Source organism: Mya arenaria, chromosome 3, assembly GCF_026914265.1.
Source record: "Mya arenaria isolate MELC-2E11 chromosome 3, ASM2691426v1".
In the NCBI taxonomy this organism is placed as follows: domain Eukaryota; kingdom Metazoa; phylum Mollusca; class Bivalvia; order Myida; family Myidae; genus Mya; species Mya arenaria.
In genome coordinates, this window is record NC_069124.1 from 30,579,493 (window position 1) to 30,604,438 (window position 24,946).

Sequence of the window (24,946 nt, forward strand, 5' to 3'; positions counted from 1 at the left end):
GCGTAGTGCAGTGAAGTCAGCGGTCTGGCGGCCTAGCGGCCTAGCGGCCTAATATATTTTCTATTTCAAAGCATTTTGTATCAAAAATAATGATAAAACAATGTTTTATTCATAAATCAACATCTTTAAGCATTTATCAACATGTTTCCAAAACAATCGATCAAGCAGTTCAGCGGCCTAGCGGCGTGAAGTTAGCGGCCTAAAAAGGCAGTCATACTTTCGGAACTCGGCTGCAGGGCTTTTTAAAGATGTTTATCACTAAGTCCTTTAGGTACATGTATATAGGGACAGAAGTTTCTTACTGACAGAATTTCTTCAATACTGACAGAGATCCATGTCTAAAACAAATAGTCCGCTATTAGCGATATTTTGATGCATCTTTAACCAGGGAATTTGTGACAATTTAGCTTTTAGTTGATAAAGCCTCGTTTAAAAGAGGTAAATATTTTTTAACTTTACACACATTAATTATATCATGTGTCAAATAATAATGCATTTAAAAAAAAATGTAAAAATCTTGTGTAAACCTTTAATGTACCCCTTTGATACTGATATTTTATATCTATTAATAACAAGCGCATGGTTCTTGAATAAAGAACCAAAGAACCAATCTATTTGCAGAAACGTTATATCCAATCGGAGCACCTTGGCTATGTTCTTACACTACACCTCGTTGTGTGGCGGAGATGGCCGAAGTGTTCCGATTGCACTACATCCTTACATTCGGAAGCAGTCTCAAATGCAGAGCTATCACTGCCATGCATACCCTCAAACACCCATTGATCACATAGTTAAATGGAATGAATTTGAAGTAGGGATTGAAACACAACTACTAGTATATTAATATTCCAATTGTTTGAATGATATATGTGACATTGACCCCGGTTTTTGTCCAAATGTTGGAAACATTTTTTCACGGCATTCGAACACATCAAATCCTCTTTTTCAAGGGCAGTTTTGACGAGCAGGCAGTAGATCACGTTCAAGTACTCCAACTCATCACGGTGATAATGTGTGCCAAGTATCGGAGTCATATTTCTAAAACTGTTGGGAGAATTTCGCTCCAAAAAGTCCAATATAGCCAGATGTGTAAAAATCTTGTTCAAGGGCACATTACTCATTGACTGGTATGCCGATGACCTAAGATGTCTAATTTTGTGCCAAGACATCTAAAAATACCTGTAATTGCGTTACTTCTGTGATAGTGTATATGTTTGTAATATCATTAATTGACAGTTATGTTTCATATGATTATAATATTAGACGTGTATATAAAGGCATACATGTTTACAATGTACAATGGGCATGGGTCTATCGAGAATAAGAAAAGTAACACATTTATTTCAACTTTCCTTAAACTATGATGTAAAGGAACTGATTTAAATTCCAAGTATAGTTCAATCATTGATAGAATTCGTGCTTTTTTCACAAAGAGATGTTAGGAAAACGGCTTTAACGAGAGAAAAAAACCTCATTCGCTGCCTTTTATTTAGACTGGCCGCTGGCCAGACGCAGTGATTTTTTTTCCCTTTGTCAAGGGAAATCACTGTGCTTGAAAATCGCAACGTATTCACCCGCATACATGAACCTGACGCTAGTATTAACGATAAGAAACACAGGGTACAAGTCTCAGGTCTACCACAACCCTCAGATTAAGCGATTACGCACCTATATAACGGCCTTACATGTATGAAGCATTTTCCACATATCCCCTAAATTGTCCCGCAGACATTTAATGCGAAATGACTACCATTCGGATGATGGGGGATACATGTTTAAATTATTCTTTAACATGTTTCTGACAACACGGCGCTCTCTTTATTCAATATGTTTTATTATATTCCATAACTTATTAGAACGTTTAAACTAATGTTTACCCTCATTCGAATTCGAGCTATGATAAATAATAGATATTCACACTTGAACCTATTCAGCCGTTGTTTCAAAACTAGTGTTGTGTTAAATTTGTGTTGTCTTATTTATATAATGTGACAGCGTACATCAGCAATTATTTTTTCTTAAATTCCACAATGTATGAAAACGTTTATTCTAGAAATTCGTGCAATATATAATACATGTATCATGATTTATGCACAGTAATTTTGAGAAGTGTCCATTAATATTTGATCTCTACGGGTAACCATAAACTTCAAAATAGGAACCTCGGTCTAGCAAACAACACCTTGTCAAAATGAGATGAAAATTTGTGCCATGTTTGTTTTTCTCCAACGCATGGTACACTTATATTCCTGATAGGTCATAATAAATTATACACATTGTTGACAATTACAAAGGACATTTAACCTTTGACCTTATAAAGGGATAACGCATCTTTTGTAAAAATTTTTTTACTAAAAATACATAAAAAAGTTAGTATACTTTTTATGTATTTTTACAAAAGATGCGTTTTCTCTCTATATCTTTATTCGCTACGCCGCTGCGTTTTACACCCTAAAAACGCAGTCTGCGCAAAAAGCTGCGTTTTATACCCACCCAACATATGTGCCCAGTTGTTTCAAACCCCATTCATGCTTGACAAAGCTATACTCTGGACATATTTACCGAAAAGGTGACTCCTTTATACCACAAACTATTGTTAATGGCGGTAAGAATACTGATATGCTCCCACCATATGTACGGTTATGTTAGGAAAATATGCACGTACCTTAATAAGTATTGTTGTTATAATCGTTCAATGGCAAATCACACAAGAAACTAGCAACGCCCCGACATTCCAGGCGCGCCAGCCTTGTTTGAATTTTGCAACCGCCGAGTGAGCAAACATTCCACATTTCGATTCAGCAATGTTAAATGTTTAGGCATAAAAGTAACAATACCAATAAAGTTGCAACATTACATTGAATGGCTACTAAAGCAACATCAGTTTTAAAACAAGAGATTAATGCTGAAACAGCACTAACGCCGGATTTTTCATTTTGACTTATCCGATTTTTTCCAGCAGGATGTAGGTTTATAGATGAAAGAGTAAATGCTGCTGATCCATATTACACTTGTCGACCTAGCTTTTGACCTGAGATGACCCATATTCACAATGGTCTGACCTACTTTTAGACCCGTAATTGCCCATTTTCACACTGGTCTGACCTAGGTTTTGACCCGAGATGACCTAGGCTTTGATCTGAGATGACCCGTATTCACGCTGGTCCTGAATATCGAACTGCCAAACCTTCTAACCCAGTTTCATGAAGACTAGATGGACACTGACTGTTGAATTCATGAAAGGCATATGAAACTTTCACACAACATTTTGTCTTCATGTTTGACCTAGTTTGTTTTACCATAGATGACCAATATTCACACTTGTGACATGCCAAGTTCTCATGAATAACGGATAAAATGTTGTGTAATGCTACAAGCAAAAAACTTCTTCCTGCCTGGTTTTTGACAATCTGTAACTGAATTTTCAATAAAAAAATCCAGCTAATAAAGTCATTAGTCATTATGGCTATTCCATTTAAACATATAACCCCCGGTCTGGGAGGCACTTTTATGTTATGCCCCCCCCCTCCCAACAAAAGCAATTTTACCCTTTTGAGGTCCACTGGACAAGCCCTTAGTTTAAGACCACATTAAACCAAAACTACATGAGGTTATGGTTTTTAATTTTTATTGCACAATATTTTGTTAAACAATCAACACCAACATGTGCAGGTAACAAATGATAACAAGAGGCCAATGAAGGCCCTATTTCGCTCTCCCCTTGTGCTCAGGTAAGCCACATACATTAACACAACCCAGCTGAGCAGTTTAATTGAGAAACTTTGAGATGCATGTTTAATTTTGTTTCAATGTTCAATCATCTGGGTGAGGATCACGTGACTTCAAAGGGGTTCCCACATTGGTCACCACATGTCACAACCGTAAATTTCTAAATAACTTTTTGACAGAAAATATATGAACATTTTTCTTAGCCTACAAAGGACTATGCTATTTTCTGCTTCTTGAGAAGATTGCATCATTGAACATGGTGACACAAGTGAGAACCACCTTGAAGTCACCCTTCATTCAACACCCTGAACATGGAATTGTTTTTACAGTAAATGTTGTAATTCCATGAAAAAAAGTTTGCATTAATTGCCAAAATAAAAGGCAGTCACTATGCAGTTTTTTCCTGCTATCTCAAATTATCAAGCGTTTTACAAGCATGTCCACAGGCAATAACAGACGAAGGGGAACAGGCAGATGGAGTCAAAGCTTGAAATAGTCACTAGTTGTCTCCCCTCTCAAAATATTGCCCACTTCTCTGATATCATGTAGTAATATCAAATACCTGTTTAGGAAGCTAAAATTAGATTAAGTTCACGCACTAAAAGCTTCAGAATAATATTGATCAATGAATATATCTTTTCAAGAAAATCACTTTTTTCAACTGTTCAAAGCTATCTGACAGTCATTTATATCATATTGAGTGCCTTCTCAATATTAAAACTAAGTTCCAATGAAATATTTCCAGTACAACAATAACTTAATCCATTCAAAGTGACAGTATGACACATATTGTCCAGCAATATCTGCCATCAAGACCTAGCGGGGAACATCCGCATGAGCACGATCATCCAGAGGAAAACAAGTGTCACAAACACCAGCATGATCCAGATCCACCAGGAGCATGATTTAGTCTTCGCCTCGAGTCGCTGACTTTCCCGCGTCAAGTCAACTTGGTTCTTGTCTGCTACTTTGTTGGTATCATCAAGGGTCTGAAAAATATAAGATGGTACACTGAGTTACTTAAAGCTGCACTCTCACAGATTAACAGTTTTTACAACTTTTTTTATATTTTGTCATTGAATGAGCAAATATCTGCAAACCAGTGATAAAAGACTGCGGACGAAAGATCAGATCACAGATTTTCATATTTCTGTTCCAAAATTAATGTTTTAAGGCTAAAACCGTAACTAACAGTTTAAAAAAAATGCATAAAACATCCTTTTTTGAACTTAAATATAAAAATCTACAATCTGATGTTTTGTCAGCAGTCTTATATGACTGGTTTACATGCATTTTTGCAAAGATTGGCTCGTTCCTAGACAAAAAAATAAAAAAGTTGTCAAAACATTCAATCTGTGAGAGTGCAGCTTTAATAAAAGCAATTTAACCAAAGAGTGATCAGATAGAACAGAAGTGGGACCTTGTGTCGTATTTCAGATTCGTCTTACGTTAAAATGGAATTGTTTCCAAAATATCATCAGTTTTGTCAACAGTTTAATGAGCAGATGGAAAGTCTTATATTTCATCAGTATATATTTTTGTACAGTAATTTACAAATTTAAGGTTTAAACAAGATCATGACAAATGTCCCTGATTTGGCCTTTTTCATTGGATAGTTTATAACATATTTGTTGATCTTCAGAAACGCCTTCAAGAGGTACTCTACTAATCTGAAAATATTTTTTTAAATTTCTATCATTCAGTAAAACTTCATGGCTGAGAAGGTTTTGTTTATCAATGCTCAAACATTCAAAAAACTGTTTTTCACCTCAAATTCACATGACCTTGACATTTGACCTACTGACCTAAAAATCAGTCACCATTGTGGTTTCTAGGCCAACGTGTTCATCAATTATAGAGCAATAACAGTGGGGATGGACAACCATATGGTCCTTGTAGTATATATGATTATACTTAAGTGTGATAGTACTATTTAAAGGCATAAGATTGTTCCAGAGACACAACATTTTTGTTTTTTAACAGTTATTCTGATACAGGCATAATAGCTTAGCAACCAATAAAATGCAAGTATTTTGTGTTGATTTGAGATTGGTCACACTTGGATATACTTAAAATTCTTGAGTCTCTTCAAAAAATAAATTTGCATAAAAGAGTTATGTTGTTCTGCTTTTGCAGAGAGAACAGCACACAGTTTCGACGATAGTTTTTTCTTGTTTTGTTTTTTAAATGAGATTATTTCTGTACTACACCAACCTTTATATCTTTTTTCACCAAAGAATTAGCTGAATAAGCAAAGTCTTTAAGGTTGAGCGTGTGATGTAAGAGTTCTTCCGCCAATCGTTCGTGCACTTTGCGATGGTGTTTTAACACTGCGTCAATGTCACCATCATCAGCTGGCCGCCTCTGACGTAGTCCATCACTCGTACTATCTGTTCAAGAAAAATCGGATAAAATACAACTGTATGTAAATTTGAACCTTTTCCTTTTCACTGTTTCCTTTCCATGCAAGGAACCAAAACAATAATTAAATGCTATTTTCATATAAGTAATGGTTGAAATTTTCAGCAATTTCCTAAACAATTGAGATCTGTACTATTGTAAGTTATCTTTTATGATTGAATTGAAGGTATTGATACCAATTTAGATGATTGTGAGACAAAAACAATATAAAAATGTCAAAACTGTCACTCTGTGAGAGTGCAGCTTTAAAGAGTGGAAAAGAAGGAGCCAGGACAAATTCTTATAAAAGAACCATGAAATATGGTCTTACTGCTAAAACATGTATTTTATGAATCATCTAGGGATTAAGAATAAGGGATAAAGAATTATGGAAGGGTGCAGCACCCTGTCGTTCCGCCCGCAGACACAAACAGCATGGGCTCCCTTCTACTTTTAAAAAAAAAGTATTTCTTCTGTTTTTGTAAAAAGAAAAATTTACTTGGTTTATTAAAACATACTAATTAAAACATACTAATTAATTTACTTGGCAGATGAAACCTAAACTTACTTCAATCTAATACAATTCTTATCATTTCATGTCAAATTACAATGTCAGAATTCTTCAAAGCCTGATACAATGTGCCTCTGTTGCAACAACCTGCTTTTTAAAAAAAGACCTGCCTTAAACCCTATGATCACATAATGGCTTATAAAACATATGTACATTTATTTATTTAATTTCCTTATCTTACCTTGTACTGCCAATGTTAAAGCTGCACTCTCACAGATCGACCATTTTGACAACATTTTTATACTTTGTGTTGTCTTGGAATGAGCCAATTTTGCGTAAATGTCTATAAATCAATGATCTGCGATCTTATCTTTTGTCAGCAGTCTCATATTACTGGTTTCAGAAGATTTATTTAAAAATTGGCTCATTCAAAAATGCTATATCTCTGAGAGTGCAGCTTTAAAGAAATGTTAACAAATTTCATACCAATGTTTCCATCACTGTCGCCGAGTAACTCGGATCTCATGTCCTTTTGTAATCTCGACTTGACCGTCAGGTGGACCTCTTTTGGTGCCACGCCTGACCCCTTGTGATGGTTCAAAACAGGGGCCAGTCTCTCCGTAGCTAGAACTTTATCAGTTATGTTTTCCTAAAGAAAAAAGAAATCTTATCTTGTGTTGCATTTTTACCTCAAACTATGTTTTTGTTGAGAATATGTTATATCCTCATAGTCAAATAGGGCTTCCATTAAGAATTTGAAACTGGAATTTTTTAAATGCCTTAAAAAGATAAAATGACGGCTAATTGTAGTTTTTCGGAGAAGTGCCCGAAATTATATGCAGAAGCATCGTCATTTTGGAAATAATGTCTGAGATTTTGCCCCAGCCCTATGCATGTTGATGTTTGTTTGGGACGGGAGAGCGGGTGAAAATTTCAAAACAGTGAAAAATGTCAAATTGATATTTTCACTGTTAGAAGGAGCGAAATATCATTTTTATGATATATATATTAATATACTACCAGAAAGCACATGATAAAATTATGTTACCTTTTGCTCAGCTTCAAGGAGGCCTTTCAGGAAGTCTACACGTCTTGTGTATTCTAGAATGACATCTTGGCTAGGCTTGCTGGAAGTATATGAAAGATAAATATACACTTCATATCTTTGTGATACAATGAGAGATGATATCATTGTCATCTTACATTAATCTTGACATATATTTTTTTTAACATTATGAATCTAATTTCAGACCGAAAAAACACCGAGTGGTAAAGCTATAGGGCATGGACAGGTACCTGTGGGCTTGGAATGTTTTTGCCGGTACCTGTTACAAATTTAGAACCCATTACCAGACCATTACAGCAATACCATCTAATGTTTGGTGCTTTTACAGCTGCACTCTCACAGATATACTGTTTTTACAACTTTTTTAATTTTTTGTCTTGGAAAGAGCAAATTTTTGCGTAAATATCTGCAAACCAATGATAAAAGATTGCTGACAAAAGAGCAATGCAAGAAAAATGCATAAAACATCAATTTTTGACCCTAAATATAAAAATCTGCGATCTAATTTCTGTCAGCTGACAGCAGTCTTATATATATATAACTGGTTTCCATGCATTTTCGATATAAAATGGCTTGTTCGAAGACAAAAAATAAAAAAAATTGTCAAAATGTTCAATCTGTGAGAGTGCAGCTTTAAGGAGCAAGGAAGGGATACTTCTTCTATGTGTGCTTTTTTTATATAGCTATCATATGTCATGTTTTGAAAAAAGATAAAAAAAAAAACATTCCAAACATTTTTGTTTTCAATGATATGCTTGAAAAAGGAAAGAAATCGTGTAGTTACTATATTATCTTGTGTATATTCTGCAGCATAAAATGTATATAGGGTAATGGACAATAAGGTACCATGGTCTGACATTTCTACCTGTCCATGCCCTACTAATTCAACATTTGGACAATAACATTGCCTATACTGTTTTCTAGTCAAGCCAAGAAATTAGACTAAAGGGCGGTTTTATAAGCTTATCAGCTTTCATCGAAATCAAGCTTAAATATATAACAGTAAGTATAGTTTTGAAACCAGTTGTAACATTATATAGAAAAAAGAACAGAAAGTCATTGGGAAAAGTTGATGAGCTCCAAATAAAAATACAATAATTTTCTAGAAAATGTGTTACAACAGCAGGTTTTTTTCAGCTCAAATTTAGAGGAGGCCTGTCCTTCTCATTTTTGGAAATTTCAAACGCTTCAAATTGGGAAAATTTAACTATGTTTCATAAAAAAGCTGAAATCTCATTTCACAAACACAACTTTGAACATTACATCAGCAGACACAACGATTCCATAATATTTAAAAAAAAACGTATAAAAACTTGTGTTTAGAAAAAATGTATACATTTTCAATTGGGAAGTAGCCGAATCTTGGCCTCTCCTAAAGAAGGAGAAAAAGCACTAAATGGTAACATTTGACTGATAGTACCTTGTTGTTCTCTTCATTTCACTCAGCTGATCATGGAGGGCTTCAACATACTGAAAACAAAATATTTCAGGTACGTGTTTTCAGATTATGTGAAATAGCAATCTTGAATTAATAAATTCCCCACAATTTAAAAAGGTAACTTTATGACATATATAGGCTGTAGCTCAAATGCAAGGCTAGATCTAGGCTATGCCTAGGCAGGCTTTCAAGACCCAGTTAATTAGCTTATTAAAAGACATGAGTTTTTGCATGACTACTCATACCTACAGCAACACCAAATCATTGACAATACCTTCATTATATGTCACAGACCAGCCACTTGTGAATTACACGTCATACTCCCTTGGCCTATATGGCTATATTTATTATATATTATTGCCAAAATAACGCACGTTTAGGGAACTTTTTTTAACATTTGGATATCCCGGAACAACGGGTTTTCGACCGCCTAAGGATTATTTACAGTTTAATCATAAATAAGTGATAATAAAAAATAAATGTTTGTGTGTACCATTTAAAGCAATCATTCATCTTTCAAAAAACAAAAAAAATAAAATCTATTTCAATCGTCTGTTGTTTACATTTTTAATCCAAAATGGCGGCTGTCACATGTTGTATTTGACCTAGATACAACATGCTTTCGACCATGACCTTTAACTACAACTTCGCAACAAAAGTTTGTGCACAATATTTTTTTATTTTAATTTGTATAACTTGTTTAAACTGTTTGATGTATTTTATTTAAAAAAAAATAAATAAATATTTACATATTTGCCATACAGTCACTTTTTAGTTACTTATCACCACAAGAGAGGCAAAGGAATGCATCATCCCTTCTAATGGCTTTCACATGGGTACAAAATGATAAATTCACCCATCATGAACCCTGTTATCACTGGTCCAACTCTGAATGAGCCTCATATGACCTGCCTAGGCTGCAATATGTATAATTTTATGGTTACTGAGCACCCAAATGCAATTCAATATAGTTACCTGTAGATAAATTTCATTAATTTAAGAATAAGCGACATACCATATTTTTATGCGCTTTTAATGTTGTGCACTGTACTTAGAAAACAATAGGGCATAGGTTTTAGGCTTTGGTTGATATGTAAGATCTGGCAAACAAAAACAACACAATTTTAAAGAAGTATTTTACATGTGAAATGATTTTAAACAAAGAGTCTAATTTGGCATTAATTAAAAATGACAAATTGGTGTTGTTTCAAGTATAACTTAAGTTTTTTTAACACTACCATTCCCATTCTTTTTCAAATGAAGTTTTCTGACAGTTCTACTGTTATGGTTAACAATTGGAGCTTATTTTTTACCGGAAGTGACACAAAATAGAAGTGTTTTACCCATTTTCAGGAGGCGGTCGAAAATAGGTTGTGGTCGAAAATAGGTTGTTCCGGGATATATTCATTGTTCCCTCAACGCCACAAGGCAAACTGATTCATACCAATGTAAAATATAGTTCAACTGTAACTCCACAATATTTAACACTGCATTGTAAAATAAAAACACAAAAGTTCCACATATATTATTTTGAGCCAATACTTTTCTCTTATTAGTATTAAACTCAGCGTTTTATGAAACACAAATTCAGATCGATCTGTTAACAAAGCATTGCCATTTTTTAACTATCTACAAGGTGTAGAAATAAATGTATACCTTTTCCAGCCGCCAATCCCACGTATCTTTTTGGCTAGCTATAGTCTCGCAACGATTTAGAAGGCGAGTAAAATTAATTTCTAATCGTGTTGACATGTTGGCAATTTTTTCGTCATCAAATTACAAGGCGCTTATGGGAAATTGCTAAATTTACACCAAGCGTCTGTCGTATGCAGTTGATCATATATTTTCTTTCCTCCATATAGAGAGCGAACGTAATTTGAGTTACCTCCCGTTATCTCCGTGGTGATTGTACACAATTGGGTTTTAAGCGACGACGGCGTTTTGTTTTAATCAATCACTGTAAGGAAGTTGATAATCAATAAACAAAAGAAATATCTAAAAGAATTAAACATGCCTTTTAAATAAATAATCGGAATAGTTTCAGGTAAGTACACCTTGTTTTTAAATTGTTTAAAGGTTAATTGATTAGGCGCAAACTTATTTAGCGCAATTCATTAAATTAAATAAAATTGATTATTTAAAGTTGAAATGAAATAAAAACTGATGTACGTTTAAAATGAACACAACAACACTCATTAACTTTATTTTTTGTATTTTCAAAAACTTCTTTATTCAATAAGTCATTTAATTTCTTCTATTTCTTGACGTTTCTCAAACAGCTCCAAACCGTGACCAGCGTCAATTAACTAACAATTAAAAGTGTTTTCTGGACAATCTTTGAAAACGAACCAAAGGTATAAAGAATAAACTAGTTAACTGAATTTAAAACCTATTGTTATTGGCTTTTAATCGTTGCTTTATTAGACTCTGAGGATCGCGTTTCCAGAAGCGCTCTGTTACAGGTTATGAACGATTTGAAGCTCAAAATGTAATTTTCAATACAAATTTACTAGCGATATAATTGTACATAAAATAAATTAAACTTTATACTACTGTGACATTCTAAATTGTTACTGATTGTTGTGTAATAACGCATCTTAGATTATATAATTTTAAATTATATATTATACAAGTCGAAATTGAGAGAATATTTGAACAGTAATGGTTTAATATTACTTCACAGAAACTCACTTCTTCATAGATAAGTGCTTATGATAAATATTTAGATATATTAATGATACGTTGTTCAGCTGAGCTTGACATACACTCATAGAATACATCATAACAAACATTTGTATTTTTACAATTTTTCCAAAAAGAACACTTCTGATTTGTTCAGAGGGTGAAATTTAAAATGATATTCGTCCTAGACTGTAAAGTCATACATGACAAAATCCATATCATCTATCTATATTTTGGTGTCTACCCTTTTGATTTGCTAAATGGTGACAAAAACAATCGAAGTTTGATAATATTTCATAGACATGTACTAAAATTCCATAGATACATTTTTCTCAGGATTTATTTATATTTGGAATTTTGAGCCCCTTTTCACCAATCTAACTGTTCAAAATGCACGGGCGTACCTGCATACGGTTATGTCATATAGTGTATATATGTACATGCATTAGGATAAGCGTTTAATTACCTCTGGGGTTAAGAATAATCCTTCTGTTTCTAACCGATTCCTTCGTAAGGAATAATACCACTTTAAGGCTTAAAGCTACTCTCTCACAGATCGACCGCTGGACATTTATATCACTTCTGATTGGAATGAGCCATTTTTAGCATAAATGCATGGAAACTAGAAAAGAGAAGGCTGATTAGAAGATTAGATCGCAGTTTTTCATATGTATGGTCGACAATGGATGTTTTATGGCTAAAAACGTTACTAACGCTTTAAGAAAATTGATCGTTTTTCAAGCAGTAGAGATATGCTTTATTGTGAAATATTTTATACCTTTGAATTGATTGAAGGCTATGATGCCCAAATCAGCTGATTCTGATACAAAAAAAATAATATCAAAAGTCAAAACTGTTAATCTGTTAGAATGCAGCTTTAAACTCTTTATAACCACGTACCTAAAAAGGAAATATCAGCCTCATATATTCATTAATACTTAAAACATTTATACCGTACGACACAATAGGTGATATCTATGATTTAAAGTATAATTGGTGTATATTATGTTTCGTGTTCCATATTGTTCTCACATCATAGTTTCATGGTTTCTAGCAGAATGGCAGTTTTCCTTTTCTATAACTCTCATTGTGTGATACACATTATACAAACGATCCAATAGCTCGGATTACATTGATATGCTTGCCATAGCTGTCATGTTTCATAAAACTAATGATTTAATGATACAAATCGCCGGTTCTGTATTCTTAAATATTTTAATGATTAATACTTATTGATTAATTAGAAGGAATGGAAAAAAGTGCCTAGATTATGTGATAGATTAACTAGTCAAGGAAATACATGGAGATGATGGTCCGGATTACTTGAGAAGAAAACGTACATGTTTATGAATCTAATTGACCCCCCCAGGTCCGGGGAATAGCGGGGACTTTCGGTCCAGCCAATTCCAGGTAAAATGCCCGCCTTGCGGGGACAAACTGCTGGTAAAATCCCCGCCAAATGTCCACGCTCCCCGGGGTCATCCTAGGTAAGGCCAATTCCCAGCTATTTTCGGTGCGAAAACAAAACCATCGCATTCACTCGGCACTGCAGGGCCACCTGGAAGGTAAAACACGGCCCGCTATCCCCCGTATACCGCCGGACCTGGGGTGGGGGGGGGGCATGGTTACAAATGACTGGTGCACTAATCATTCTCCGATTTGTGTGATCTTGTGCTGTTGGGGAAACCGGAGAACCCGGGGAAGCACTTGTCCGGCTCGGTGACCATATACCATTTATCCATATATATTTCAGTAAAATCAGATTAGAAAATTATGTAGCGGAGCTTTGATAAATTTAATTGTTTTGCTTTTCTGAAAGTTTTTTATCACACCGGTATGCCACAACGTAAGTTCTTTCAACATTTCAGGGATTAATCACGAATCTGAGCCACTTAAAATAGTCAAAATGTCTGCAGCGGAAGTGGTTGCACCTATCATCAAGCAGAAAACCGGACAGGACTTTCTGGAATCCACGAGTTTCCGGATCGGGCAGGATGACCAACTGACCAATCAGCGGATGGACAGTATCTTTAAGAGCGACTACCCACCCTATGGCACGTACGGACGGCCGGCCGGCGCCAGGCCGCCACCACTGTCGGAAGTCATGCATCGGGACCAAAAATTCTTCAGTGAGAGGGAATCAGAAACCACTAAGTCCTTTGAATACCGCCATCTGCCAAAACCAGAAATACAGGGCGCCAGTGGAAAGCTTCGCGTGACAAATTTCAAAATGGACAGAGACATAAGCAAATTTAACAATTTCGAAACGGTTCATAATTCCTACTTTACCCCGAAAATGGGAGATGCATACAAACGTGTAGAAGGGGCCGGTACCCGGCAGAGCAATATACCACAAGGGGATAGGGAGAAGGAACCGCAGCCCCTCACAGACTACAGGGACATGTTTAAGGGCCACGATACAAACATTCATAAAACAATAAGAGCCCCATCAATGCACGAAGGTAAGGCCATTCAAAAAAGGTAATTGGAGAAAAAACAACCTTTTCCATAACTTAAAAACTTTCATATAGTATTGACCAATTAAAAACATTTTAGCACCGATATGCAACACATTGCTTTAATAATGAAAAAAATAACAGGTTTGAAAATCATGATTGGTGATGCATTTAAGCTACTGTTTAGAAATAAATTAATACCGCCATATATAAATGTCGAAAGAAATTCCAAATCAGCATTAAGCTGAATTTTAAATGGCCACAGGTTCCATACCAGACCGTGGGATAAAGTCTGGCTATAATTATTATCTAATCACCAGCATATTGAACTCACAAAACGGTCGATTATACGACACATTGGCCAGATTTAATCACAAAAGAACTTGGGTAGTATGAGATTAAAAGATTAATAAGTAAACAATACGTCATGTATATATAATATAGATCGGGTAAATAATACGGCAAAAATTAATGGATTTAAAAGGACATTGCAGATAGCATTGAAAACTGAGACGTTATGTGGACTTCCAAGATATACATAATGTTTATGCTTATTAAGTGCAGTCTTAACTCGCTATGTCGAACTCTGTTATCTCGATGTCTCGGTTAGGGCGACCTTTTTTAGAATATTTTGGGTTTAGTTTGTCATGTTTTGTATTTCGGTTATATCGAATGTTCGTTATCTCGAAGTATTTCCCGAGGTCCCGACGACTTCGACATAGCGAGATATGCCTGTATTATTATTTTCGATATCACAAACATGCTTCAGATGATTTTCATGCTAAGAAAAAGGGAAAACGCAAATAATTCTCTTCATCTATATAATATATAATACAGTCGAAGCCCGTTGGCTCGAACTCGCTTGGCTCTATTTCTTCGTTGGCTCGAACTGGATGAAAAGGACCGATTTTGTACTATTACATTTTAACATTACCGCTTGACTCGAGTTTCATCATACTCGAGGTATTTTCGCCGGTCCCTGGGAGTTCGAGCTAACGGGGTTCGACTGTATTCATTTTGTTTGGCTTCGAAGCATTTTTATACAGCATTCCGGAGGTCTTTTAGTGTAAATTATACATGAAATTTTACATGTGCTCTTCTCTTTCAAAAGAGTCACGTACCGCATTTTATGTAATAAGTTAGAAGCTTTATTTTAAGCTTTGATTGAGCATGCAAATAAAACTGCATTTTCACTCAGCAATCGTGGTCTTTTATATTTAAATGAAGTCTGTTCTATCTTACCTCACACGGACTAAGATTGCGCTTAATTCAGACAATGCATCGCTGTTTGACAAGTGTGCATATGCATTTTATTTGTTTGATAAGGCCCGGTAATAAGCATTTCTCTCTTTTTAAACATTCATAAGCCTTGTTTGACTTTAAGTCGTAACAAAAGATAGTTTTTCCTGATAAATACAATTGCCTTGTTTGATATACGAGATGTGCAAGGTCGATAAAACATCTACTTTCACAGACTGCATAAAGAACTTTGAAATCTGGATACGTGTTTATGCAGTTGAACACCGTTGGCTCGAACCGTCCCTGGGACCGGCGAAAATACCTCGAGCCTCGGGAATTTCGAGCAAAGCGTGGATGCTTTCATTTAGTCGAAAGAAATCGATCCTTTACATTCAGTTCGAGCCAACGAGGAAATCGAGCCAAAAGAGTTCGAGTCAACGGGGTTCGGTTGTATTTTATTAAAAGGCGTTTTCCCTGCATTTCTTTACATTATTTTTAGGTTAGTTAGTTTAAACGTATTTAGATTTACAACGATTGTGAAACAAGCTACTGCAACCTATATTCATCACTCTCGTTGGCACGATTGTTGCGCGAGGGTGTAGTCTTGTGTTGTGTGGGAAACCGGAGTACCCGGAGAAAACCCACTTGTCCGGCTTGGTGAGCACTTACCAAACTGACATGCGCCTAGGCCGGGAATCAAACCCGGGTCGCCGGGTTTTTAGGTTGGTGAATGGAAATATTTTGAAGGAATCACCTTCACCTATTCGTACATATGAAACGACTTACTATGTAGAAAGCGCATGTTTTATTAATAATACTATGGTCAGAAATGGCATTGAAACTCTCTCGGAAAGCAAATATGTAAATAATAGATACCATCATTACTTTTGGCTACCAGCTTTCAGCCTGTATGCTACTTCTTTCCAGTCTGCGAACTCCGATAGAACTCTCTTAAACAAGATTATAAATATTACTATTTCATTGAAGAGGCTTGTGAATAAGACATTTAAAAATGCACCATTCCTTCTTTCAAAAAGCAAGAAACTTGTAGGGATCTTATTCAATGCAACCTTTGGCACTCCCACTATATACTAATCTCAACTTCAACGCTTTCACGGAAAACGTACTCTGAGGGTGCGCACGCTCCCATCCTCATAAAATCGTCCAAGTTTACCTTTTATTTCAATGTCGCAGAAAACAGTAATAATATACGCTAAAAATACACCATTTTGGACTAAAAATTGTAGAAATCGTTAAAATTTTCTTTGGGGAATACCCCCATGCCAGCATTTTAAACTATTTATTTTTTAAGGGAAGGGTGAATGTCAAAAGGTTCAGTTTCTAAGATACGCCCCCTATAACGTCAATATCTGGATTCGCCTCTGAAAATACTAAATACGAATGATGTTTGCAGGCGGGCCTCCGACGATCAAGGGTGACGATCGTAGCACGCACTTCAACACAACCCACACGGACACGTTTATGGGACGCTATGAGAAGCCCGTCCAGACGCTACCCGTGGTGAGTAACTCACGAACGCACACACACGCATATACTTTCACACGCGAACAAAAACACACGCACGCACACACACGCACTGACTTTCACATGCGAACAAAAACGTACGCACACAGACTAACTAATACTTTGAAACATACACGAACGCAAAAACAAACTCTAAGTAGGCCAAGCATACACATCTTGAAAATCACATACGGACGAACATGCATACGGAAGATGATGGGTATGGACGAATACACATATAGTGTGTTTACAAACATGCACAGGTACGAACAAGAACGGACGTAAAAGACATATACGGGCGTGCACACATATGCCATACTTCACATTCGATCTCAGACACACACAAAGACGAACACACGCATGGACGAACACACATATTGACGAACACACATCTACGGACGGACATATACATTCTCGGAGAAACACACACGCGTACACTGACAAATCATACTAATAATGGATTAAATAATGTACGGACGAACAAACATACATGGACGAACACACAAACGGCCGGATACACAAAAAGGCGAACACATACACGGGCAAATATACACACAGACGAACGAACACTTTAAATGTAACATATACGGACGGAAACACACACGATTTTTTACACTTACGCGATAAATTTTAAAATATTTTACTTAAGTGTATACATTTCCTTGTTCTTACTCAGTAATCCTGTGACTGTTATATTGATGCTGAAATTCTGGAAATATTACGACATTTAATACATGTGTTGCATATTTATTTTCCAGCCCCCAAGTTACAATGTTCCGACGGGAGACCCGCGCAATGTCGTGGAAAGGGAGACAACAATGAACGCTTCCTTCCAGGTATGTCAGTTCTACTTCTTTCCCTTATTCCAATTCGAAGCAAGCAAATGGCTTTGGATTAAGGTATTGTTTCGGCCTTTGTGTCGTCTTATGCCGTAAGATTTTCGAGTGAATTATGGTATACATTTTACCAATACGCAAATGCAAAGCAAGGCTCATAACCATGGGCTTAATATATTTGGCGTTTCGTCCCCTGTTCGAACGAATAAAACACAAAAAAACCAGCGTAATCATTCGCTGCGCCTTTTTTGAACAAAACATGGATTGTATTAGATCTATTGTAAAACTGTATTGAACGTGTGATGTTTATACCAAACAATTTTGGGCGGGGTGAGGGGTCGTTTACTATACGGCGCCACTGGCCTTTCTTGTATGGGCATCGGCCTGGGTGATAACATATTTTATCAGGTTTAGCAGCCTGGTGCACAAACAGAAAGCAAGCCCCTTGAAAGTTACGCTGGTTCTTTAACGTGCCCCAGTATATATTACTGACATACGGGGCCACTGTTGAACGCCCCTCAACCCCGAAAGATGGTTAGTATAAGTGGTGTGGCGGGGGATCGAACCTGCGATTCCTGGGCTGGAAATCAAATGTATTACCACAGGACTGTGGATCTGGTGCAAGATCCATTCACTCAATTTAAAAACAATATTGTCGCTCTCACTTCAATTGCGTTTGTATTTTTACGCATGTATTGAAACCAATGTCCCATAATCTAAATTTATGAAAATTCTAACTTTGCTCTGTTTATTTCAGGATATGTCTAACCAAAATCAACGACAGCCGTACAATACCGAACATGTAAGCAAAGTGCTAAACCAGACCAACTTTAAGCAACAAGATGGCCACTATAAATGGAATGACTACCGAAGCACTGCCACTTCTTCCTACATGCCCTCCGTAATTCCAGGTAAACGTCTATTTTCGTGACATTTCGTGCATCATCGTTGCAGTCCGTAATGTGATTGGATTGCACGTACGGCTTTCGTCAAAATAATTTCACTATGGTGGACATTTTTCGTTTAACATGTACTGAGCTATTTTGGCAGAGGATATTTGGACAATAGTGCACAGTAGCATCGCATGACCATGCTTGTTAATTGCACGACGTCATTTCCTAACGCCTTGCTACACAAATCGCCTTTAAGTATAATTTTCAAAAAGATTTTAGACCTTTGTGATAGGCCATCGTTACTACGAACCGTGCTCTATTGTCTATGTACCCGGGGGTCTTGGTCAATATAATCTTTGAGTAATATGGGTTTTTTCTGCTGCTTACTTGTGTAAAATGGTTAAAAATGAGCACAAAGTTATAAAAATATTGACTACCTTGAGGTTAGCTTTACCTCGGTTGACAGTATTTACCTCGGTTGACAGTATTCACCTCAGGTTGACAATATGCACTGCCACCTTCAAGGCACCATCAAGGCAGTCACTTTCTAATATATGCTATCCCACGGGCATGGTTTATAGGTCCGTGATTATACCGAACAAAAACTGTCATGACGTCAGAGGGTAGCAGTGCGGCATAAGTTGATAGTTCGGGGTGATAGTCGAAATTATTGCCCTGGTATTTTTACTATACACGTATATTCTTTAGAAGTGAGGTATAATAAAATAAAAAAATGCCATCTGTCACGTTCCTACAGATATAACACTATTGAAGTACAGTCGAAACCCGTTGTCTCGAACTCCTAGGGACCGGCGAAAATACTTCGAGCCTCGGAAAATTCGAGCCAAGCGGGAACGCCTACATTCACAATAAAATCGGCCCTTAACATCCAGTTCGAGACAATGAGGACTTCGAACTAAGCGAGTTCGAGCCAAAAGGGTTCGACTGTATTGAAGTGAGCTATATTTTGCTTAAGTACCTAGACTTGTACATTATAATTCATGAACGTTTTTGGTTTCAGTTGAACGGTTCAAACCTGGGAAGCACAGAAATCATAGCGATTTTCCGGAGGGCGATTTAGACAATCAACGCGTAAATGAAAGAGTGAACTTAACTACAAACCGATTTTACCACGGAAATGTATGTTCTCTTTAACCAGTTTGTAGCCTATATGTGTACTAGTTGACAATGAGATAAATGTGTTTCCTTTTTCTTTTTTAACACCGAAAACCGCTAACTTACAAACCGCGATTGGACTGATTAGTTGTTTGTAATCGATTTCGAAAGCCAGGAGACCCTTAAAGATCTAAAATGTATCAATATATAATGATATTTATTCGCACTCGATTTTCTGTACGATAAAACTTCCGTTCATTTTGCATGAACCGCTCGACCTTTCATGACCCCTGTAGGCAGAGTTTAAGAATAATGACCTGGGTCATGCATATGTAAAACACGAATTAAAATGGAATACAAATCTGGATAACTTTCTCGCTAATCTCTAGCGCGCTTCAAGGATATGCAAAATCAAGACCGAGCATTCATACTGCAAGAAAACACGAAAATTAAGAATCAATTTTTAAATTAAGCACTTGTTTTATGTGAATTTCCATTATTTTAAATATAAAGCAATTGCATTATCCCCTCATGATTAATTTCAGCCTCCAAGGGGTCTACATAATACCATTATATCAGGCGCCAACCTGCGCACGAGAAGTAATGTTTGGTTCGGAGAGCCACTGTTGGGCAGCTCTTTTTACAATACAACCAATAGTCGCTCGTTCTCGGCAAAAACTGTGCCCTACACCTACAACAGACAGAGCTTCTACAAGGAGAGCGATATTCCTGTGAATTATTACGGAAGTAAGTGGATTTGACAAAAATTTCTCGGAAATTCAAGTTTCATTACGATGTGTGCATTTCATGATTGAGAAAATTGACAAAAATATTAAATTTCTCCGTACATTTAAATGAATATTCGGTGTATGGCCTCTAGCATTTTATGTCTATGACTGACAGAAAATTAGATTGCAATTTAAAGTGAGCTACCAACGGAAATTAATCTGTTCTCCCCAGAGGCCTTTTTTGACGCTGACTGAAGATTTAGATTTTATTTGGTTTGTTTAGAGTACATCGGTGTCATTTTCCTGTTTCAGAAGGGGAGCGGAACCACACGACCGCTTTCTCAGACTACAAGGACCCCAGAAAAGTGAAAACGGCGCCCAATTCTCAAGCGATAGAAAATGTAAGTTATTTTTTGAACCATAATACCCACCCTCTCTATGTAAAATTAAGTGTACATGCAAATACAGTATAATAATGCCTTTTTGAAACAAGTGGGACAAACAATTTGCTGTAAAACGCGGAGTAGTCGATTCTGCGACTGATCGCACGAGAAAGTCTTAGCTGTTCTCTCTATGAAATTCTACAGTTCAAGCTAGCGTCAATGGTTACTCTAACATCAGATACAATAATCTTGTTCTTGAAGAATAATGCTGGTAACACATTTTTTATGTTTTGAAAAGAAAAGAAAAGACAATATATTTTGGAAAAAAGGATTAGAAATGAACATTTATAAACGCGTACATTTTGTTCACTTTCAGTTAAAGATGTCTCACATATTGCCTCCCATCTCCAACCTACGTAACTTTAATACCACACACAATGACACGTTTTACCCGAAGAGTTCCGAACGTTACTCGTACGACGCCGGCAGGCTCCAGAAGAGCTCGGTTCCCCTGGGAACAATGGCGGGTGTATCAGACTGACAAGGAGTTGTCGCCCCTAGTTTGTTTTTATAAATATGCCATTTCGTTCTTCAAAGAATAAGAGTATAGACTCCATTTAAAATGATCAAAATAAACAAACATAATAATCATGGGCAGAGTCTTAAATTATTGGAACATCTCTTATGTTGTTAACGTATTGTAGAAAAGTATTTCTTAATGTGACACATTATTATGGCCCTTGAATCTAGTTTTATATCGTGATAAATAATGCATTTCAAGGGCTGTGACCCTTGATGAAGTATGCTATTTGTATGAACTGTTGTTATAGTTTATAGAATTTTTAAATAATCGCTGTATCAACCTGTTAAAAACCACTTCGACTGTTGTGTGTGTATTGAACTCAAAACAACATTTATTGATTTGCAGATAATCGATATATTCGCCTACAAAGTTCACTTTTTTAAAATTTTCCCTGTGTTCTAGTCAGTGGTTATAGTACAGAACTGTAACATAGTTTATGGGATCCTGTACATTAGAACTGCAACATCTTCCACGGGATTCTGTACATTAGTAGTGCAACATAGGTCATAAGCTGCTGTACATTAGTACTGCAACAAAGTCCACGGGATTCTGCACATAAGTAGTGCAACATAGGTCATAAGCTGCTGTACATTAGTTATGCAACAAAGTCCACGGGATTCTGTACATTAGTAGTGCATATAGGTCATAAGCTGCTGTACATTAGTACTGCACCATAGTCAATGGGATCCTGTACATAAGTTCTGAAACATAGACATTAGTCCTTTACATCAGTGCTGCAACATAGTCCAAAGGATCCTGTACATTAATACTGCAACATAGTCCGTGGAGTCCTGTACATTAGTGCTGCAACATAGTCCACGGGATCCTGTATATTAGAACTGCAACATAGTCAATTGGATCCTGTTCATTAGTTCTGCAACATAGTAAATGATTCCCTTCCATACGTGCTGCAACATAGTCCAAGGGATCCTGTGCATTTATATTGCAACAAAGTCCATGTAATCCTGTACATTAGTGCTGCAACATAGTCCACGGGATTTTGTACATCTGTGATGCAACATAGTTCATGGGATCATGTACATTAGTACTGCAACATAGTCCACGGGATCCTGTACATTAGTACTGCAACATAGTCCACAGGATCATGTACATTAGTACTGCAACATAGTCCACGGGATCCTGTACATTAGTACTGCAACATAGTCCATGGGATCCTGTACATTAGTACTGCAACATAGTCCACGGGATCCTGTACATTAGTACTGCAACATAGTCCACAGGATCATGTACATTAGTACTGCAACATAGTCCACGGGATCCTGTACATTAGTACTGCAACATAGTCCAAGGGATCCTGTACATTAGTACTGCAACATAGTCCACAGGATCATGTACATTAGTACTGCAACATATTCCATAGGATCCTGTACATTAGTACTGCAACATAGTCCACAGGATTTTGTACATTAGTATTGCAACATAGTCCACGGGATCCTGTGCATTAGTACTGCAACATAGTCCACAGGATTTTGTACATTAGTATTGCAACATAGTCCACGGGATCCTGTGCATTAGTACTGCAACATAGTCCAAGGGATCCTGTACATTAGTACTGCAACATAGTCCACGGGATCATGTACATTAGTACTGCAACATATTCCATAGGATCCTGTACATTAGTACTGCAACATAGTCCACAGGATTTTGTACATTAGTATTGCAACATAGTCCACGGGATCCTGTGCATTAGTACTGCAACATAGCGCATGAGCTCCTGTATATAAGTACTGTAATAATAGAAGTGCAACATTGTTCATAGGATCTTGTACATAAGTACTGCCTGTACGTTAGTATGGCAACATAGTGCATGGGCATGGGATCCTATACATTAGTATGTATATGTATTTATCATGATAAGCTTGTAAACTTGTGGCATGTTGGACACATACATGTATTATACTGACATCATAGAAGAGAGTTTTCGGTCAAAAGAAATTGCCAATTATGTTTCTGTATTTGTATATTTTGTAAATTACGTTTTGTTGTGGTGTGCAATATAATTTTGTGTGTGTTAAAATCAACAGTATTATGTTTATTATTTCTTGTACAATTTATACACTTTGTTAACAGTCTCCATATTTCTTGGGAAGATCAAATACTGTTTTTGTATTTACAGACATGTTACGTAGGAAGTTCTGTTATATTTCCAGTATTTGTTATTGTTTGTCTCATAATTATGAAGTATATTAAAACACATTACTGTAACTATTTGTTGTTTTATGAGACTATGTATATTTTTACTCTGACATGGTCCATTCGGCTAGTGCTCCGTAGGGATTGTTAGTCAGGTTTTTGGAGCTAAGTGCACAGACAAAATGTAACCCTGGTTAGAGCTACCCTGGTTCTTAACGTGCTCCAGTGTATAGTACTGGCACACGGGACCCCTTTTTAACGTCCCTCCCGGAAGACGATTAGTATATTTTTAGTGGTGCGGGCGGGCACCACCAGACAAAGAATATAATTGTAACTGATTTGACTGGTCTTTAAATAAGCAAACATTCGAATATTTGTTGCCGGTCAACATTTCCTAATTTTATTGCGGGTGAAATTATTTCTTTTGGTTTCTTTCGTTTATTTTGCTATATAAAGTAACACATTTATCGTAAAAAAATTAGATCCAAATACATACATTTAATTAATAAGAAACGAACCAGTTTAACGTAACCTTGTTTCGTAATGATACATCATTCGGAACACCTCGGCCATTTCCATTCTAGAACAACCTGGGATGTATACTGACGGTTTACAAACTTTGTGAATGTTAACAACGTTGTTAATGTCATCATTGTTAACTTTTAAATAGTTACTCCTCTGAAATTTTAATGGAAACATTTGTGATCTGCTATATTTCTACCAAATTTTGAGAATTTATTTTAGCTTTACTTGTTTATATTCAAATAAATGAACACATCATAAAAACTATCAGGCTAAAAGGTTAACAACGATATTGTTAATCAAATTGTGAACTTTCTCATGGTTCTGAACAATCGGCCCAATATGTATAGCAGTTGACCTACTTGACCAGCATTCAATACTGATCTTAACCTAATTCTTAGACACGCCTGAGTGATTTCATTCAGCATATTGGTCAGCTAAATATAGATGCCAAGCAAAACACTGCAATTCCATCGAAGTTGCTTATTGGATACGGCCCCTTGGCCTGGACATCTATTATTATTAAAAGCTTCAGCAGGAAACTGAAGTAAACTAATATTGTCCAAATTTTAAAGTGATTTATGACAAACTCAAACTGTTCACTGAATATTTTTATTCACCATCTTCATCATCAATACAATTTATATTTAAACACCGTTAATCTGACAGTGTATCCGAATTTATCG

General features: G+C 36.3%; 2 protein-coding genes across 2 annotated transcripts; one reads left to right on the forward strand and one right to left on the reverse strand.

Annotated features, from left to right (window-relative positions):
- Window positions 1-3,611: 3,611 nt before the first annotated feature.
- Window positions 3,612-10,938, reverse strand: LOC128228159 (vesicle transport protein USE1-like). Its single transcript, XM_052939314.1, has 6 exons — window positions 10,801-10,938; window positions 9,127-9,176; window positions 7,689-7,767; window positions 7,127-7,289; window positions 5,944-6,119; window positions 3,612-4,718 (listed from the first exon to the last, which is right to left on the reverse strand). The coding sequence occupies exons 1-6, from the start codon at window positions 10,894-10,896 to the stop codon at window positions 4,539-4,541; spliced, it is 744 nt and encodes a 247-aa protein (XP_052795274.1). The 5' UTR covers window positions 10,897-10,938; the 3' UTR covers window positions 3,612-4,538.
- A 114-nt stretch (window positions 10,939-11,052) lies between these two features.
- LOC128226992 (testis-expressed protein 45-like) lies at window positions 11,053-23,804 on the forward strand. The gene is made up of 9 exons (XM_052937144.1): window positions 11,053-11,188; window positions 13,695-14,288; window positions 16,936-17,042; window positions 17,804-17,881; window positions 18,639-18,792; window positions 19,796-19,914; window positions 20,436-20,637; window positions 20,931-21,019; window positions 21,378-23,804. Exons 2-9 carry the CDS (start codon window positions 13,733-13,735, stop codon window positions 21,540-21,542), a joined length of 1,470 nt encoding a protein of 489 aa, XP_052793104.1. The 5' UTR covers window positions 11,053-11,188; window positions 13,695-13,732; the 3' UTR covers window positions 21,543-23,804.
- Window positions 23,805-24,946: the final 1,142 nt, after the last annotated feature.

Coding starts and splice junctions, on each gene's coding strand:
- LOC128228159 (XM_052939314.1), bottom strand. CDS start 10,896: ATGTCAACACGATTAGAAATTAATTTTACTCGCCTTCTAAATCGTTGC. Junction 9,177..10,800: donor GGGATTGGCGGCTGGAAAAG/GTATACATTTAT, acceptor TTTTGTTTTCAG/TATGTTGAAGCCCTCCATGA. Junction 4,719..5,943: donor TGGTGAAAAAAGATATAAAG/GTTGGTGTAGTA, acceptor TATATTTTTCAG/ACCCTTGATGATACCAACAA.
- LOC128226992 (XM_052937144.1), top strand. CDS start 13,733: ATGTCTGCAGCGGAAGTGGTTGCACCTATCATCAAGCAGAAAACCGGA. Junction 19,915..20,435: donor ACCGATTTTACCACGGAAAT/GTATGTTCTCTT, acceptor GATTAATTTCAG/CCTCCAAGGGGTCTACATAA. Junction 21,020..21,377: donor ATTCTCAAGCGATAGAAAAT/GTAAGTTATTTT, acceptor GTTCACTTTCAG/TTAAAGATGTCTCACATATT.